General features: G+C 39.9%; 1 protein-coding gene across 1 annotated transcript; it reads left to right on the top strand.

Annotated features, from left to right (window-relative positions):
• Positions 1-376: 376 nt before the first annotated feature.
• On the top strand, positions 377-13,674 carry GMPS (guanine monophosphate synthase). Its single transcript, XM_053459615.1, has 16 exons — positions 377-510; positions 3,465-3,646; positions 4,167-4,281; positions 4,921-5,018; positions 5,386-5,489; positions 5,655-5,848; positions 6,344-6,509; positions 6,728-6,879; positions 7,224-7,397; positions 8,125-8,230; positions 8,607-8,722; positions 9,479-9,604; positions 10,025-10,140; positions 10,472-10,602; positions 12,332-12,504; positions 13,083-13,674. The coding sequence occupies exons 1-16, from the start codon at positions 484-486 to the stop codon at positions 13,182-13,184; spliced, it is 2,082 nt and encodes a 693-aa protein (XP_053315590.1). The 5' UTR covers positions 377-483; the 3' UTR covers positions 13,185-13,674.
• Positions 13,675-15,549: the final 1,875 nt, after the last annotated feature.

Genomic DNA, 15,549 nt, shown 5'->3' with positions numbered 1-15,549 from the left:
ATCTGTGCGTTCTCGGGGCCTTAAAACATTCGGTGGAACCCGTCAAGGATTTTCACGCGACATGACGACGAAGGAGCCATCTTTGTTATGGTAAAATTTCCAGCTTGGTTGTAAATAAAATACGTTCTTCTACTGTTCAGATACATTTTGTGGCAGACCTCGGTAAACATTTTACACCGTAAGCCAACCACTGTTTTAGAAGAAGTCGTAAAACGCCGCTCACCAAAAAGCAAGTGCATTTAAACCTATCGCAACTGTTAATAAGAAATCGGTTCTCTGTCCCGAATCCAACATGGCGTCCCACGCTTCACCTTAAGCTAAGCGCGTCTCTACTCCAGAGCTCCACCTAGAGGAGGATGACGAGAAGGGGGCGGAGAGACTGCGTATCACATACTCGCAAGCACCATTCTCTCCGGCGCCAAAGCTTAGCTCTCACGCAGACGTTCGCCACCCTCTGACCAGCCGCCCACACCGCGGCCACCCATGGCTCTGTGTAACGGAGACTCCAAGGTCAGTGTTGGGAGTGGGGTGCGGTGTCGGGTCGCACAGCCAGGCAGGGTAGAGTTGGGGTAGGGATGAAAAATAAGTGCCCTGCTGAGGCCTTGTGTATATTATGTTCCTGCCATCCTGTCAGTGCCCAGGGCATGCCAGGACACGGGCTGCAGCCATGTAGGACCCCCTCTGTCCGGGGCACCCTGGCTGACTCTGCCTTAGTGTGCTGTACAGTAGCCAGCTTGGCCTAGTAGGGACATTCTTACTGCCCTGTGCCTGGCCATGTCATCCCATCTGTCATGCGGGAAGCCATGGGCTATCTTGACATGTCTGCCGGCGGCCCTTTCAGGGTTAATGATCCGCTTATATAATTGTCCAAACCATCGGTAATACGAATAGAAGTTGGTCCTCTGGCGTGTGTGCCGGGTGTGACTCTTTAATCCCCCTGGGGATGCAAAACACACGTGCGGTTTACTAACAGCATGTGCGGAGCATCCGTACTGACCAGCATGCAGCTTAACCTCTTCTCTCCCGCGCTGGGAGGGTTAACGCATCGCCGTAATGGGTGAGTTGCCGCTTCCCACGGGGCTCTGTGCGATCGCAGCCCTAACCACGTGGGCAGCACGCATCTGTGTGTCCCCCCCCCTCGACCCTAGCGGGTAAGAATAGCGCCCGGGTAAAGGGCTAGAATGCGATCAGTCGGTGAGTGCAGACGATCTCAGGAACACGTGTGTGTCTTTAGGGGCTTCCCGGAGTTTTGTTGGCCAGTTGAACGGCTACCGAGTTTCGGTGATCTTCCCGTTTAGGAGTTTAGTTATAGAATAAAAAATCTATTTCTCTGGTAAATGAAATGCTAGGAATAATTTAACTCTTTCCTAACTCTGCAATCTGTGTCAATGTATAAAAGAACAGAAACCCCAGTGGGTGCCTTAGGCATGATGTAGATAACTTCTCAGAGCATCGGTCTAGGTTAATAAATGGGTGCAAATAATTTAACTGTCAGCTGCTCTTCTAAAAGACTCACACCCCCCCCATATTCAATTAATTGCATTGGGTAACACATCCAGTGACCTTTAGCACCAGTGCTTCTGCATGTTAGATCGAATGCTAGAATTGCATGACACTTAAAAAATCTAAACCATATTGATCTGTGAAAGACTTTATTTGAAGGCACCAACAAAGCATAAAGACACTGGATCGATGGCGGTGACGTTCTACAAGCTTTAAAATCCCCATTTAAACGTGTCCCTAAGCGGGCATGTAGATGCGAGTCTCGATTCATTATTAATTAGTATATTTGGATGGATCTCTAGTATTTCTCAGACACGCTGTGTACATCTTATGTTTAAGTGCAGACGACGTGAATTTGTTTCTGTTGTAGATAGTGAATGGTCACAAATGCTTGCTTGTTCTTACAGAACACTTTATTTCCTACAATCCTCCTGCTTGATAAGATTAAAACGTTTAAGGAATATTCATAGTGCATCTCTTGCTCTTAGAATATTTTTTCTGACTTGCTATATTTGCAGCCCTTGTAAGCTGTGGGGTCCTTACAGGACAAATAAAGCCCATTCCAGCTTTCATGAAGTTTGATCATATCTCTCTAGCAATTTTTCTAAGGGTTATTTAGTTATTGGTGCAGGGAGAATAGTTCCATTGATGAATATTTTGCAGTAGCCCATGTAAATATCCTTCGCTTTCAATCTAATGTATGGCTTCTAAGCATTAAACTTGTATAATAAAAGGATTAATCGGTATACGTCAGCGCTGTTAAGTCAGCACATTGCCTATGCTTTCCGCGTGGCCCCTTTAAGGTAACAGAACAGGTGCAGGTTTTGCAGAAGTGTACGGTGGACATGTTTTAAGTTGCCGGTGAATTAAAACATTACTCATCTGGTCATCGCTACTCAGATACTTAGTTAAGGGCTGATGCAGCGGCCAAGTCATCAAACTTTTTATTTTGTCAATGGGCAAACACTGGGCTAGACGTGTTCTGGGAGCCAGGCGGCACATAACTCAGCATTATCTTATAATTAATGTGTGTCTTCCGGACTCGTGAAGCCATAGTAGGTTTCTATAGCCATGGGCTAATACACAACGTTATTTTCCATTCATCTATTTCAGCTGTATGGCACCGGTCGCCACCACTTTGGGCAGGATAAGTTCGTTTAGAGAACATGTAATGAGTGTTGCGAATCGTATCTGCCGGGGTATCACATGCTCACCGGCGTGTATCCACATCCTCCCGTCATGTTTGCAATGTGACTTATTAGCGGCGTGTAATTTAATAATGGCCCCTTTTAACATATAACATACAGGAACGCATTACACAGTCGTCGCTTTGTCACACACAGTAATCGCATGCCGGAACCGTAATTACTTCCTTCTCAATGTTCTGACTTCAATAAAAAATACCGGCCCTTTAGATGTAGAGCAAATAACAGGTATGTGCCACTGGTTGCCATGGTGATTGCTCCAGATTCAAATGCCATGGTGCATGCATTGAATACTAGTTTATGCATCCAATCGTTATTGTAGCTTCCCCGAGGCTGTTACATGTGACTTTAATCCATCATATGCACTTACATGAATGTGATAACAGAGCGTAGACGTATTTGTTGTGTATGCATGGAGGGGTTCATCCGAATCCCCTGTTACTCTCCACCCCCCAGCTCTATTCCTCGCATCGCATGTAACATACAGCAAGCCGGCTGCCTTGTGCTAGAGTTCAAGGGGGTTTTAGCCCCTCTGTGTGAATGTGTTGGGGGCTTTCATTGATTTCAGTGATTTCCTGCCAGCTGGAGAACTGCGGCAGCTTTTATTTCTTTTAGGTAAATGAATGCATATTAAGGTGCTTACCTAGTACTGTAATATGTGGGGCCCTAAACTGAGCTTATTATGCCATTTGGATGGTTTAGTTAAGTAATAAGTCATCAGAGAACGTCTTCTTACTTGGAACGTTTGTCTTTTAGCTGGATAAAGCCTCAACTGAAATAAAGGATGGACAGCATCGCTTCGAGGGAGCTGTCGTGATACTCGATGCTGGAGCTCAGTACGGAAAAGTCATAGATCGCCGCGTGCGCGAGTTCTTCGTTCAGTCTGAAATATTCCCACTAGAAACGCCAGCGTTTGCAATCAGGGAACAAGGATTCCGGTAGGAAAGATGTTTTTCTAGTGTATTTAAAAAAAACACAGGACACATTTGGTGTGATATTTTCCCCCCTCTAATTTTGTGCTGTAATTAACAGTGTTTTAATCATGTCAAACTTGGTATCATTTCATACATTTTTGCCAGGAGCAGTAAATTAGCATATGGTGCAAAAGCAGGAACTGATGAGCTGCTGCTGTAGAAATCAAGAAGTTATGCACAGAGTAAAATAGGTTTTATTATTTAAATGTTGCACACCCCTGCTTTTCTCAGTTTTTGGAGGACATGAGAAGCACATTGCTAAACAGTGCCCTGTGTACCGCCTGGGAATAAACGGACTGGCAAGTCCTGCAGCCTTGAGTCTGCGCAGATTAGATAAGAAACCCTACTGTTTACATTCCTCATTTGTTTATATTGCATTGAATGGGTCATCTTACACGTTTTATAATGAAATGATATGACTTTACAATGAGAAATAGGGAATGTGTAGATAAGTATTTTTAAACTTATTTTTTCCACCTTGCAGCGCTATCATCATATCCGGAGGACCAAATTCTGTGTACGCCGAGGATGCTCCGTGGTTTGACTCTGCTATATTTGCCATTGGCAAGCCGGTTCTCGGAATCTGCTATGGAATGCAGGTACCATCTTACTGCCATATATATATTGCTACTGTTCAAAAGTTTGGGGTCAATTAGAAAGCTCCTTGTTTTTGAAAGAAAAGCAAATTTTGTCCATTAAAATAACGTGAAATGGATACAGAAATACAGTGTAGACATGGTTAATGCTGTAAATGACTATTGTAGCTGAAAACAACTTATTTTGAATGCAATATTTTCATAGACATCACTCCCATCACTCCTGTGTTCCAATGGCACGCTATTTTAGCTAATACAGGTTTAAATGGGTAATTGATCCTTTTGCAATTTAATACCTTGTTTTCAATGAAAACAATTAAGCGACCCCAAACTTCTGGACAGTAGCGTGTGTGTATATGTAATATATCTGTATTGATTTAAATAAGCTTTGGTTGCTTTCAGCTGCTGCGTGTTGTAATAACTCGGGAGTGAAGGGAACTCTTTTCACCATTGCCTTATTGAATGTTTTTTTTTTTTTTTTTTTAATTTATGATGGTATTTAAGGTGTTCATTCCTGTTGATTGTAAAAACAAGCAGTCTGCTATAATTTTGTGCGATTCTGTAAAACTTTTGTCCACCTCCAAATACGTCCCCCCCCCTTAAATATTTTTCACTGACTTGAAATTGTTGGGTTTTTTCTAGATGATGAACAAAGTTTTTGGTGGTACTGTCCATAAGAAAAATGTGAGAGAAGATGGTGTCTTCAGTATAAACATAGATAATACATGCTCTCTGTTCAGGTAAATCTCAACCCACACTTATTTATCAAGCTGGAAAAAAAATTCTATCGTCATGTGGATTTATCATAATTTAGCACCAGTAGCCTTCTATAATAGAATTTTTATGGGTTATGAAAATTGCACCACTTCTACCTATATCACTTATAGAAAGTTCTCCCGTTCCCATCTCTTTACGTTTTTAGGGAACCTACAATCACTGCGATAAGAAATATAGCTATAGCCATTATCCACTTTCATTTAAAGATGTTGTTCCACTTTGTTGAAAGAACACTTTTGCAGCTAAACAAGACATCGGAGACCCATTCCTATTTCAGCCGCACCTATAGACTATCCTCGCCTTTTGCTGATGTTTGTTTCGTGTATATAGGGGCCTGCAGAAAGAGGAAGTCGTGTTGTTGACCCATGGAGACAGCGTCGACAAAGTTGCTGATGGTTTTAAAGTAGTTGCACAGTCTGGGAACATTGTAGCAGGTATGTATCAGAATGTATACAATGTGAGCGAGGGAGAGAACACATTTAAATATGTATTGGATTAGTTCCCAAAATAGTCGCCCTAGCAACTGACTTAAATGGTTGGAACTAGTTTTTGTGTATTTCTGCTAATCCGGGGTTCTGTTTTTCTCTTCCACTTTAAAGGAATTGCCAATGAGGCGAAAAAGCTTTATGGAGTGCAGTTCCATCCGGAGGTTGGCCTCACGGAAAATGGGAAAGTAATGCTGAAAAACTTCTTGTATGACATAGCGGGATGCAGTGGTACCTTTACTGTACAAAACCGAGAAATTGAATGTATCCGTGAGATCAAGGAGAAGGTTGGCTCCTCAAAAGTCTTGGTGAGTTTTGTGGTGTGTTGTGTGTCGGCACTGTGTGGTTTATGAACGTTATGGTTTCACCTTTGTGTGCAGTGTGGCACAAGGAGAATGATTACACTGTTCTTCATTTTGCCTGCCTTTTAAGCAAGGGCCCAATCATAAAGGTTTTTTGAGCCCATGCGGTATCCATATCACCTCTATTACCAACCATTATAGTGCACACCAAATGATTAAAAGCAAATACCTTTCCAGATTTCATTACCTCTTCTGTGAAAAGTAGAAATCAATGAAATCTTGAACAAGAACACAATACGGTAGCTGCAGTTTGGACTGTAATCGTACAGATGTATTTCTCTAGGTAGTGTTCTAATGCTAGTAATGGTTTGGAATCAACAGGTTCCAAACTATAATAATTCATTTTTACACACAAGTGCCCTAAAACATGCACTGCTGTGCTAACGAATATTTCTATACTGCCTGTTGTCTTGTAATCAGCTAAATTTGTGTGGGTTTCAGGTTTTGCTAAGTGGCGGTGTGGATTCCACAGTGTGTACAGCTCTCTTGAACAAAGCATTAAATAAGGACCAAGTTATCGCGGTGCATATAGACAATGGTTTTATGAGGAAGAGAGAGAGCCAGTCTGTGGAAGAAGCTCTAAAAAAGCTGGGCATCCAAGTTAAAGGTAAACGGCTTGCAATTACTCCTCTTCTGTAATGTACTGAATCCGTCTGTAATGCACTGAATCCATTGTGTTTGCATTCCTCATACTTTTCCAAGCGTGTTGCAAAGTTGAGGTGAATCCTTATGGGCTTTAGTGACTTTCATTAAGCTTGTTAAGGTTTGTTGATGGGTGAAAGTAACTAAGGCGGGTGGTATTAACCCTTCTTTTATCTTCCACAGTTGTGAACGCTGCTCATTCATTTTACAATGGTACAACAACATTGCCAATATCAGATGAAGACCGCACACCACGGAAGCGGATCAGTAAGACCCTTAATATGACCACAAACCCTGAAGAGAAAAGGAAAATCATTGGTGACACCTTTGTAAAGGTACTTACATGTTTTTCCTAATTGTACTAGTATCTCTAATGTTGTAGATATTTATAGCGTTTTGGTGTGTGTTCTCAACTCGTCTTACGGTGTGCTATCGTGTGTATTTTATTCTAACATATTTCTAAGATTTTATTAAGCTTTAGTGTATTGGTGCTTGGATAATTCCATTTTGTCTTAATGATTCCGCAGTCACTTACTATAACTGTTTTTATAACTTAATGTGTGGATATTTCTTATTTGAGTGAGATTCTAGTTTTTTGGGTTTTTTTTTTTTAGCTTGTTCATATTTCTTCTCAAGAATGTTTTGATTGCCGTTGTGTTTTTCTTATTTTGTCCTCCAGATTGCCAATGAGGTCATAGGTGAACTAAATCTAAATCCTGAGGAGGTCTTCCTTGCGCAAGGCACACTAAGGCCAGATTTGATTGAGAGTGCATCCACTATAGTCAGCGGTAAAGCAGAAGTGATTAAAACACATCACAACGACACAGAGCTCATCAGAAAATTGAGGGAAGAGGTAACTAATTTATCTGTTTATACATATATGTATATAATTTTTTTTATTATATTTATGTACCTGGGCAACCTCATATCAAAGAAGGCCATTGATATCTGGACTATTTTGTACCATTCTAGATTATCTGTTTTATTTTTTCGTTAGAAAGTAAAATGCACACTGGTGTATATCTGGGTAAAATTCCTGCTATTTTAGCAGACATTTAAATATAAATTTGCAGAATGGTAGATTGTAGCTTGGTCGACCAAATCCTCACCTGAGTACAAGTGGACTGCCGTAATTGCAAGAAATGCAGCTGTATCAAAAGTCCTGGTGTCTCTGTATACTGCTGACCTGTATTGGTGTAGTGAGGACACGTTTTGTGCTGCGAAGTGCTTTGGTTACTGGCTAGCAGGTCAATAAGATCCTAGTGAACCCAGTCTTTGGAAGAGCCGAGAGGGTACAGAGGTAATGTTCCCAGGCAGCACTGAAAGTGGTGATAAAACATAGCGTAGACTACATTAGGCCCAAAACCTTGAAGAGCTGCTCACTGTGTATTTATCTTTGGCAGTTTTCCTATAAATACAGGAGTAAAACAAGCACAGCTCAGTAAATATTACCTTGGTATAGTGTTGAGTGTACACGTACCGTCTGATTTTGTGTTCTTTGTTAAATTTAATTTTGTTTGTTTGCTCTTTGGTAACATATATTTTATTGGTGTATGACACAAACCATTTTTTTCCTCTAGGGTAAAGTAATTGAGCCGTTAAAAGATTTCCACAAGGATGAAGTAAGAGCGTTGGGCAGAGAGCTTGGCCTTCCCGAAGAACTAGTCAGCAGACATCCTTTCCCAGGTATGTTATGTGACCGTGTTCATCACAGTGGTCCACCACAATCAAACTCGCAACACCGCCTGTTTTTAGTCCAGTCAGTTAAGAGGCTTTGGTAAGGAGAAAGGAGAGCACTTCACGGCAGGCAAATGTATTGGATAATGCTGTCTCGGCATGCAGCAGGCTTCAGCTTCCATGACGTGCAAACTATTAAGCAAAGTATTGCTAAAGCCATTACACTTAATGGGCAAAGAAAGACCACAAACTACGAACAGTTACACCCTCTGGCCTTTCCAATTGTTTACACTTGGTGTAACCTGGAAAATCTTTATTACTGTGTGCATTAAGTGTCTAAGCATGTGTTTAATACGTGCCATAAACATGCTGTTTGTTTTTGTAGGCCCTGGACTTGCAATTCGTGTTATATGTGCAGAGGAACCCTTTATCTGTAAAGACTTTCCTGAAACAAATAATATTTTGAAAATAGTTGCCGATTACTCTGCTAGCGTTAAAAAGGTACGCTGTCTGTGTATGTGACTCTCCTCTTTACAATATGAGTTATATATGTTTACATTAAGAATATGATTTTTAAATCTCATTACTTTTGAATTATATATATTTTTTTTTGTATTGCAGTTTATCTTGTATTGCATTGGATTGATTTTTTTTTCTACCTTCATATTTGGAATATATGCTGCTTGAATACCCTTCATTTTTGTCTCGCCTTCCCCTCAGACACTGACTCTAGGATCCTCGTGAATCAAAGATAAACACAAGTAGCTTATCTGTTTTAAAGAACGGCTGTATTGTGCTAAAAATATGTTAATAGCAGCACAAGGCCGATAGATAGCAAGCTGTTCTGTGAGAACATGCTTTCTTTGAAGCTATTACCATAGATTCTAATTGAATATCTAATAAATGTCATAGTACATTATATATGGAGCAACCTTTTTTTCCCTTATACATGTTTTTAGAGCTGAGACAAATTTAAAGTTTACAGACTTATCCTCGTATATGACCATACAAGTCCTGGTTCCTCTGAAATGTGACAACCATATGGCACGGAGCTGGATGAACGTTTCCTTAAATGTCAAACGGTTTTATGGCACTTGGCAAATTTTTAGTTGATTTCTATGGAAATAATGCTTTAGAATGGTACCATTTTGATGAAAGTTTCTCTCCATTATTTTTCTGTTTTACAAACGGGTGGCATGTAAGGTATATTTAAACATTATCCTTTTTAATGCTCATTGATTTTCCCTCGCTTTGCAGCCGCATACCCTTCTACAGAGAGTCAAAGCTTGTACGTCAGAAGAAGACCAGGAGAAACTGCTACAAATCACTAGTCTACATTCACTGAATGCATTCTTGTTGCCTATTAAAACTGTTGGAGTACAGGTTGGTGGATTGATATCGCTAATGCTTAAACAAGAAGTCCTGGAATAATAAAATTGCTGATGGTTGCTTCCAATGAATCCGTCAGACCCAGGATTCTGGAAGCAGTTAATTAATTTTCTATGTGTGAAGCTTATGCTTCAATAGCTGTATTAAAATTTAAGTAAGTTAACCTGTCGATAGGCACATAAAACAGAGAAGGCAGACCTAAAAGTCATAGGATAGATTTTTATAAAGTGTGGAACTCCAATAAGTTACCCTTTTGCCAATTCTATGGTTACTCATGGAGAAAAACTAAATTTGAAAGATAACGATCTTTAACAGTGAATAACTTTCTTACTAATTGTTAGGTCTTTTTCATTGCTGTATGTGCTAGAATGCAGAAGTGATTGTTTTTACATAGGCTGTTTGTCCTCCTTTCAGGGTGACTGTCGCTCGTACAGTTATGTATGTGGAATCACAAGTAAAGATGCTCCCCATTGGGAGTCCCTAATGTACCTGGCACGTCTCATACCTCGTATGTGTCACAATATCAACAGGTAGGGGGTTCTCATTTAATATTTCGGTCTTGGATTTAGGTAGCGAAATATGTTTTTACTTGTGTTTTACTATAATGGTGCGATTAATCTGACTGACCTTGAGTCCGGAATATTTTACCCACAATTTTAAGAGTTTGGTTCTGTGCTTTTATTTTCCTTGGACGGGATATCTGTTTGCATGTTTTTGTTTGTTTTTTTGCTATGTAAGTGTGCAGTTTTTATAAATGGTTTGCCTGCTTTTTGGGGTTTTTTTTTTTTCCCACATTTTACGTAAATTTATTTTTGAAGTCCAAGGTATGTAACGTAACCTTTTTTTATTTTAATTTTTTAGGGTTGTGTATGTGTTTGGGCCACCAATCAAAGAATCTCCTACTGATGTTACTCCTACCTTTTTAACAACAGGAGTTCTTAGTACATTACGGCAGGCGGATTTTGAGGCTCATAATATTCTTAGAGAGTCTGGTAAGTAAGCGGTAGGATTGTGAACTTCAGATTTGATCCTGTTAGTGCCTTTGAGTTTGTGTAAACAGCTTTAAGTTTCCAAATAAAATGGAAAATCTCGGTTGCAGATGCCCTTTTACCTTTCTGAGCTGTAGCAGACACTATGCCTCTAGAGCTAAATATAATTTTAGTAAATGAATTCTCCCAAATGAGTAAGGATAAGAAGTTAATTAGATATGCACTTATGAAAAAAGAAAAAAAAACACAGAGTGTGTTCTCCTTTGCTGCTACAGCCTCAAGTGTTCTGGGAAGGAGGGCTTTCCAGTAGATGCTGGAATATTACTGCAGGGATCTACTTTCATTTCCATTCAGTGACAGGGAGCATTGGCATTCCCCAAGAGTAATTGGAGCAGTCAGGCCGTATTATTGGCAGCATGGCCTGGCTCACAGTCAGTGTTCTAATTCACCCTCAAGATGTTCATTGGGGTTGAGGTCAGTGCATCGTGCGGGCTGGTCAAGTTGTTCCACGCTGATCTCAAACCATTTCTTTGTCATCATTGCTCTCCAAACAAGGACATTTGTATTAGGGCTGCAGCTAACTATTATTTTCATAATCGATTAGTTGACCGATTTTTATTTTATTTTTTTATTATTATTAATCAGATAAAAAAAAATGAATGTAAATTTTTTGTTTATTTAAAATAATTTAATGAGCAAACTGGATGTTAAATACAAACCGCAGAACAAAACAAATAACATTTGAGCCCAGGCTTGCCACACTGCCTCCCAGATATGCGTTAAACCCCCAGAAATGCCACTCCGCCCTTCCCATATGCCCTACATGCCTTATACCCTCCTATATGCCATAGTGCCCTCTGATATGCCATATACCCCCCTATATGCCACTCTGCACCCCCTTGCTCCAGACTCCTCGGTGTCTAGCAGGCACAGCCGGTGACCGTCTGTGTGATGAGTTGGCAACGGTCTTCATTATTGATTTTATCGATTAGTAGTTGCAGCCCTCATTTTTATGCTGAAATAGTAAAGGACCTTTCTCAAACTCATTCTATTGAAAATGTTTGTCTATGGATACTGCGTGATTTTATGTGCCAATGGGTATGGCTGAAATATGCCCTTATGAATTTGTCGTCCGATAAGAACTATTTAATCCATATAGTCTTCCACTTTTCTTGCTGTAAAGGGTCAAATCTTAATCAGTCCTTGGTCTTCATCTAAGGCATGTCACTATCCTAAATCTCTCATTTGAGTTCTGTTTTTGTATTTGTTTGTACCACTTACACTGGGAGACCAGGTCCCACTTATCTAGTAAAGTAAAGCTTTATTATAGCACATTACATTGCGCTGTACAAGCAGTCTTCTATTGTACACAGCACACACAAGGAAAGAATAAACCTGTGAAAACCTTTGCTCTATATCACTAAGCATTCAGCCTATAGCGGGCATTTAATTCAAGACTCAATTTATACTCAAGAATATGGCTATTAACTACTAATTATTGTAATTTATTTAATACATTTGTCTCTTTTGTGTGTATAGGTATATAATTAGAGAAGTTAAAAAGGTGGTTGTGAGGGTCTTGGTATAGCATATAACGCCATTGCATAACAAGGGGGCAGCTTGGAACATTGTCACCCTGTGACCAGAAACACTGAAGGTTATGGCTGCATCGTACACATGACAGTTTTGTTTAGGCTTTCCCGTCTGTTATTAAAATGTTTCCCACCTGCAGGTTATGCCGGTAAAATCAGTCAGATGCCTGTCATATTGACACCGCTGCATTTTGATCGTGATCCTTTGCAAAAGCAACCTTCATGTCAAAGATCGGTGGTCATTCGTACTTTCATCACAAGTGATTTTATGACCGGCATTGCAGCTACCCCAGGCAATGAAATTCCAGAAGAGGTATGTTTCACTAGTCTGTGATATTTATAATGGGTGTTACGTTTTTTGAATTGTTTGATATGTAATATATTAAACCATAACAAGATTGCTCTTGTTAAATTGCTGCCGTCATTCTCCTACAGACACCCCATTTCATCAACATGCAGTGCATGTGGTGGCTGGGAATCATGTTTGTCGCTGTGCGCGAGCATTGAGGCTGTCTCTAATGCTTCTCCTTTTATGATCTTCTGGAGCGTATGCTTAGGTTATCTGCTGTCTGAGAAAATGGAGTAGTGTATCTTATTTACTGTAAACTGACTTCTCAACAATGTCCAAGTAATGTTTATTCAAGTGCAACTAAGCTTTAAAAGTAACTCCACCTGGTGGACGTTCTGAGTAATGGCTCACTAAGAGCTCTCCGGTGGCAATATAACATTGGTCCCACTTAGACTGTGCACAGTAAAGTAACTTGGTGTATCTTCACGTTGGGGGGCCTTCTTGAGAAACAGGGTCTTGGTTGCTACCACTGTGTGTTATAGGTGTCATGCATGTAGGATATAATCCATTCCTTGAGATTAAGCTGTTCTCTCTTATATCAGGTTGTATTGAAGATGGTCACAGAAATTAAGAAGATCCCTGGAATATCTCGAGTAATGTATGACTTGACCTCAAAGCCACCAGGAACTACAGAGTGGGAGTAAATAACGTTTTGTTTTAATCTGGTTTGAAAGTACTGTGTCCGGCTTGAATTATATCAGAAACCATTCCCAGTGTTGACATGCAGTACTGTTGTTCAATTGACTGGAGCTGCTACTGTACCTGACGTCTGATTCCTTTCCCAGAGCCCTAACGTGCAGTAGAAGTGGTGGGAATACTTTAATGGGGCAGAGGATTTGTACGGGTAATTATTCACGGCGGCATTGCCTGAGCGCAGACACACTCATCTTGCTTTGCCTTTTTGTCTTAAGGATTCTGCCTGTTTTCACGTGTTTTGTTGTTGCTGTCATTTCAATGTTTTTGGTTTTTCTCCTTTTTTATTTTTTATTTTGTTCTATTTTTTTTGTAAACTATAAAAAAGGCAGTTCATTTATATACATCAAAACCGTTGTAATAGCCTAATAATGTAAAATGAAAAACTGATGTGACCAACTGCTTTTGAACAGATTTATTATAAATAAATATTTTGCCAAATGGAGTTGCAGGTCTTTTTGGGGTCATATTTACTCGTATTAACCTTCTTTTCACAAAGTATCTTCACACAGTACAAACTTCTCACATTTTTATTTTCAGGTGTAGATAACCAGATTCAAATATCTGAAATGAAAATATGCTTTTCAGTCTGGGATTTCTATAGAGTAGCCACACATTTAATACGTTGATATGTTAAACGTTGCTGTTTCACAAACAAGTTCTATTCAAAATGAGTTATCGCTTGTCAGACAATTTACAAAGTGTTTATGGAGCTGTTGGTTGAAGTTGATATAGGGCCAGCATAAAAAAGACGCAGACGAACACAAGCTTTTTGGGACTTCTGTGTTTCTTTTTATCTGACCAATAACTCTTAAGCTTATACGACTATCCGTTTTCTTAAATTAATCATGGAAACTTAGGTTCAGTGGGTTGATATCCAAAGAAGAACTCCACTGATCAACACAAACTCAACGTGTGACTTCTTATGGCAGCTTAGATGAGTCTTGCTCCCAGAGTTCTATTACTCTTGGCTCCTGTACTATAAGCTACCCACGGGAGTTTAATCCTTAAAAAAAAAAATCTTAGTCAAAGCATGCATAGTTGTATGAAGTGAGTCTTATTTATTACATTTTAAAATTATGACATCGTTATTATAATTGTATAAATTGAAGAATTTACATTGAAAGACCACATTAAGCCATTTCTTTTTTTATTGCTCCGTTCCTCAGTCTTGAAGGTCATTGAATAATCATCACTGTAGCATATGTACGTTTTTACACACTGATTTTTTTTTTTAATGAAAAAAAAATCCAACTGGCATGTGTTCGCTACAAACATTTATTTCCATCTAATGTCCCTACCCATATCAATTGAGATGACAAAAGCAACCGCACTGTTATTGCTGTAACGATTATTAAACAAAGCAGAAGTCTATTTCTATTCCAATATGTCTGATAATTGCAAAAAAATGGCACCAGAAATATTTCTATTTATCACTCCATTTTCTGAATATACCATCTATCTGTCCCCTGTCTCCCCATCTCTTGCCTCTCTGTAGTCAAGTAGTGTGAGGTGTTCTGTGCAGAGAGCCGGGATACGGTGTCGTATCCTGACACTCTGCATCAATTGCCAGAAGCTGGTTAGAGTGCGATCCATGATCTTCCCTACTGGCCTTGCTCCTCCAGCGGTGGGCCGCCCAATCTGCTCCCGGCAAGGCCCTGTATGAACAAAAAATTTGTTTCTGCGCTCCTTATAAAATGTGTGCACACGCACAGCATTGCTGGCAGGCTACATTCGGCATGCTCTTTCCGAGGACACGTGTTCCACATGGTGCAGAAACATGTTCCATGCATGCAGCAGTAGTCTGATAAAGACCTGATGGATTTCGGCTTGAATGGTGAAAAATTATTATTCGAAAGTATGACGACCATGAATATTGAAGAACAATGTTTTTTGGGGATAGGGAAATAAAACGATAAATAACATGTCACAATATTTGTCAGAATTTGGAGAAATATCTCTAGTGCAAAAAATGTAATTCTCTGTTCACAAAATAGAGAATATATGCAGATTTTAATGGAATAGCTATAGAATTGCAAAATTAAGGCTGAAGTAGCAAAGCTTGAAGATGTAATTAAACTTTTACTATTGAAGTTGTTTTAGAATTCCCTTGCTATTGTCTGCTTGGTCTACAAATTACAACGTTTACACAAATAGAATATTTATTTAACATGTTAGGCTGCTGATCTACCGCGGCAGAGGCTCCTGCTGCCTTTTTGCCTCCAGCTGCTGATTTCCTGCGCAGACGCAGCATGAGCCAAGAGTGCAAAACTCTTACACTGCGTCTCTGGGATGGGTGGGCCGCATATCCCATCA

The sequence above is a fragment of the Spea bombifrons genome, chromosome 3 (assembly GCF_027358695.1).
Source record: "Spea bombifrons isolate aSpeBom1 chromosome 3, aSpeBom1.2.pri, whole genome shotgun sequence".
In the NCBI taxonomy this organism is placed as follows: Eukaryota; Metazoa; Chordata; class Amphibia; order Anura; family Pelobatidae; genus Spea; species Spea bombifrons.
This window is presented reverse-complemented; position numbering and strand designations above follow the sequence as displayed.

Bases quoted from the DNA above. Each gene is read 5' to 3' on its own strand.
- GMPS (XM_053459615.1), top strand. From the start codon at position 484: ATGGCTCTGTGTAACGGAGACTCCAAG. The intron at 4,282-4,920 runs GTACCATCTTAC...GGTTTTTTCTAG, and splicing joins GAATCTGCTATGGAATGCAG to ATGATGAACAAAGTTTTTGG. The intron at 8,231-8,606 runs GTATGTTATGTG...TTGTTTTTGTAG, and splicing joins CAGCAGACATCCTTTCCCAG to GCCCTGGACTTGCAATTCGT.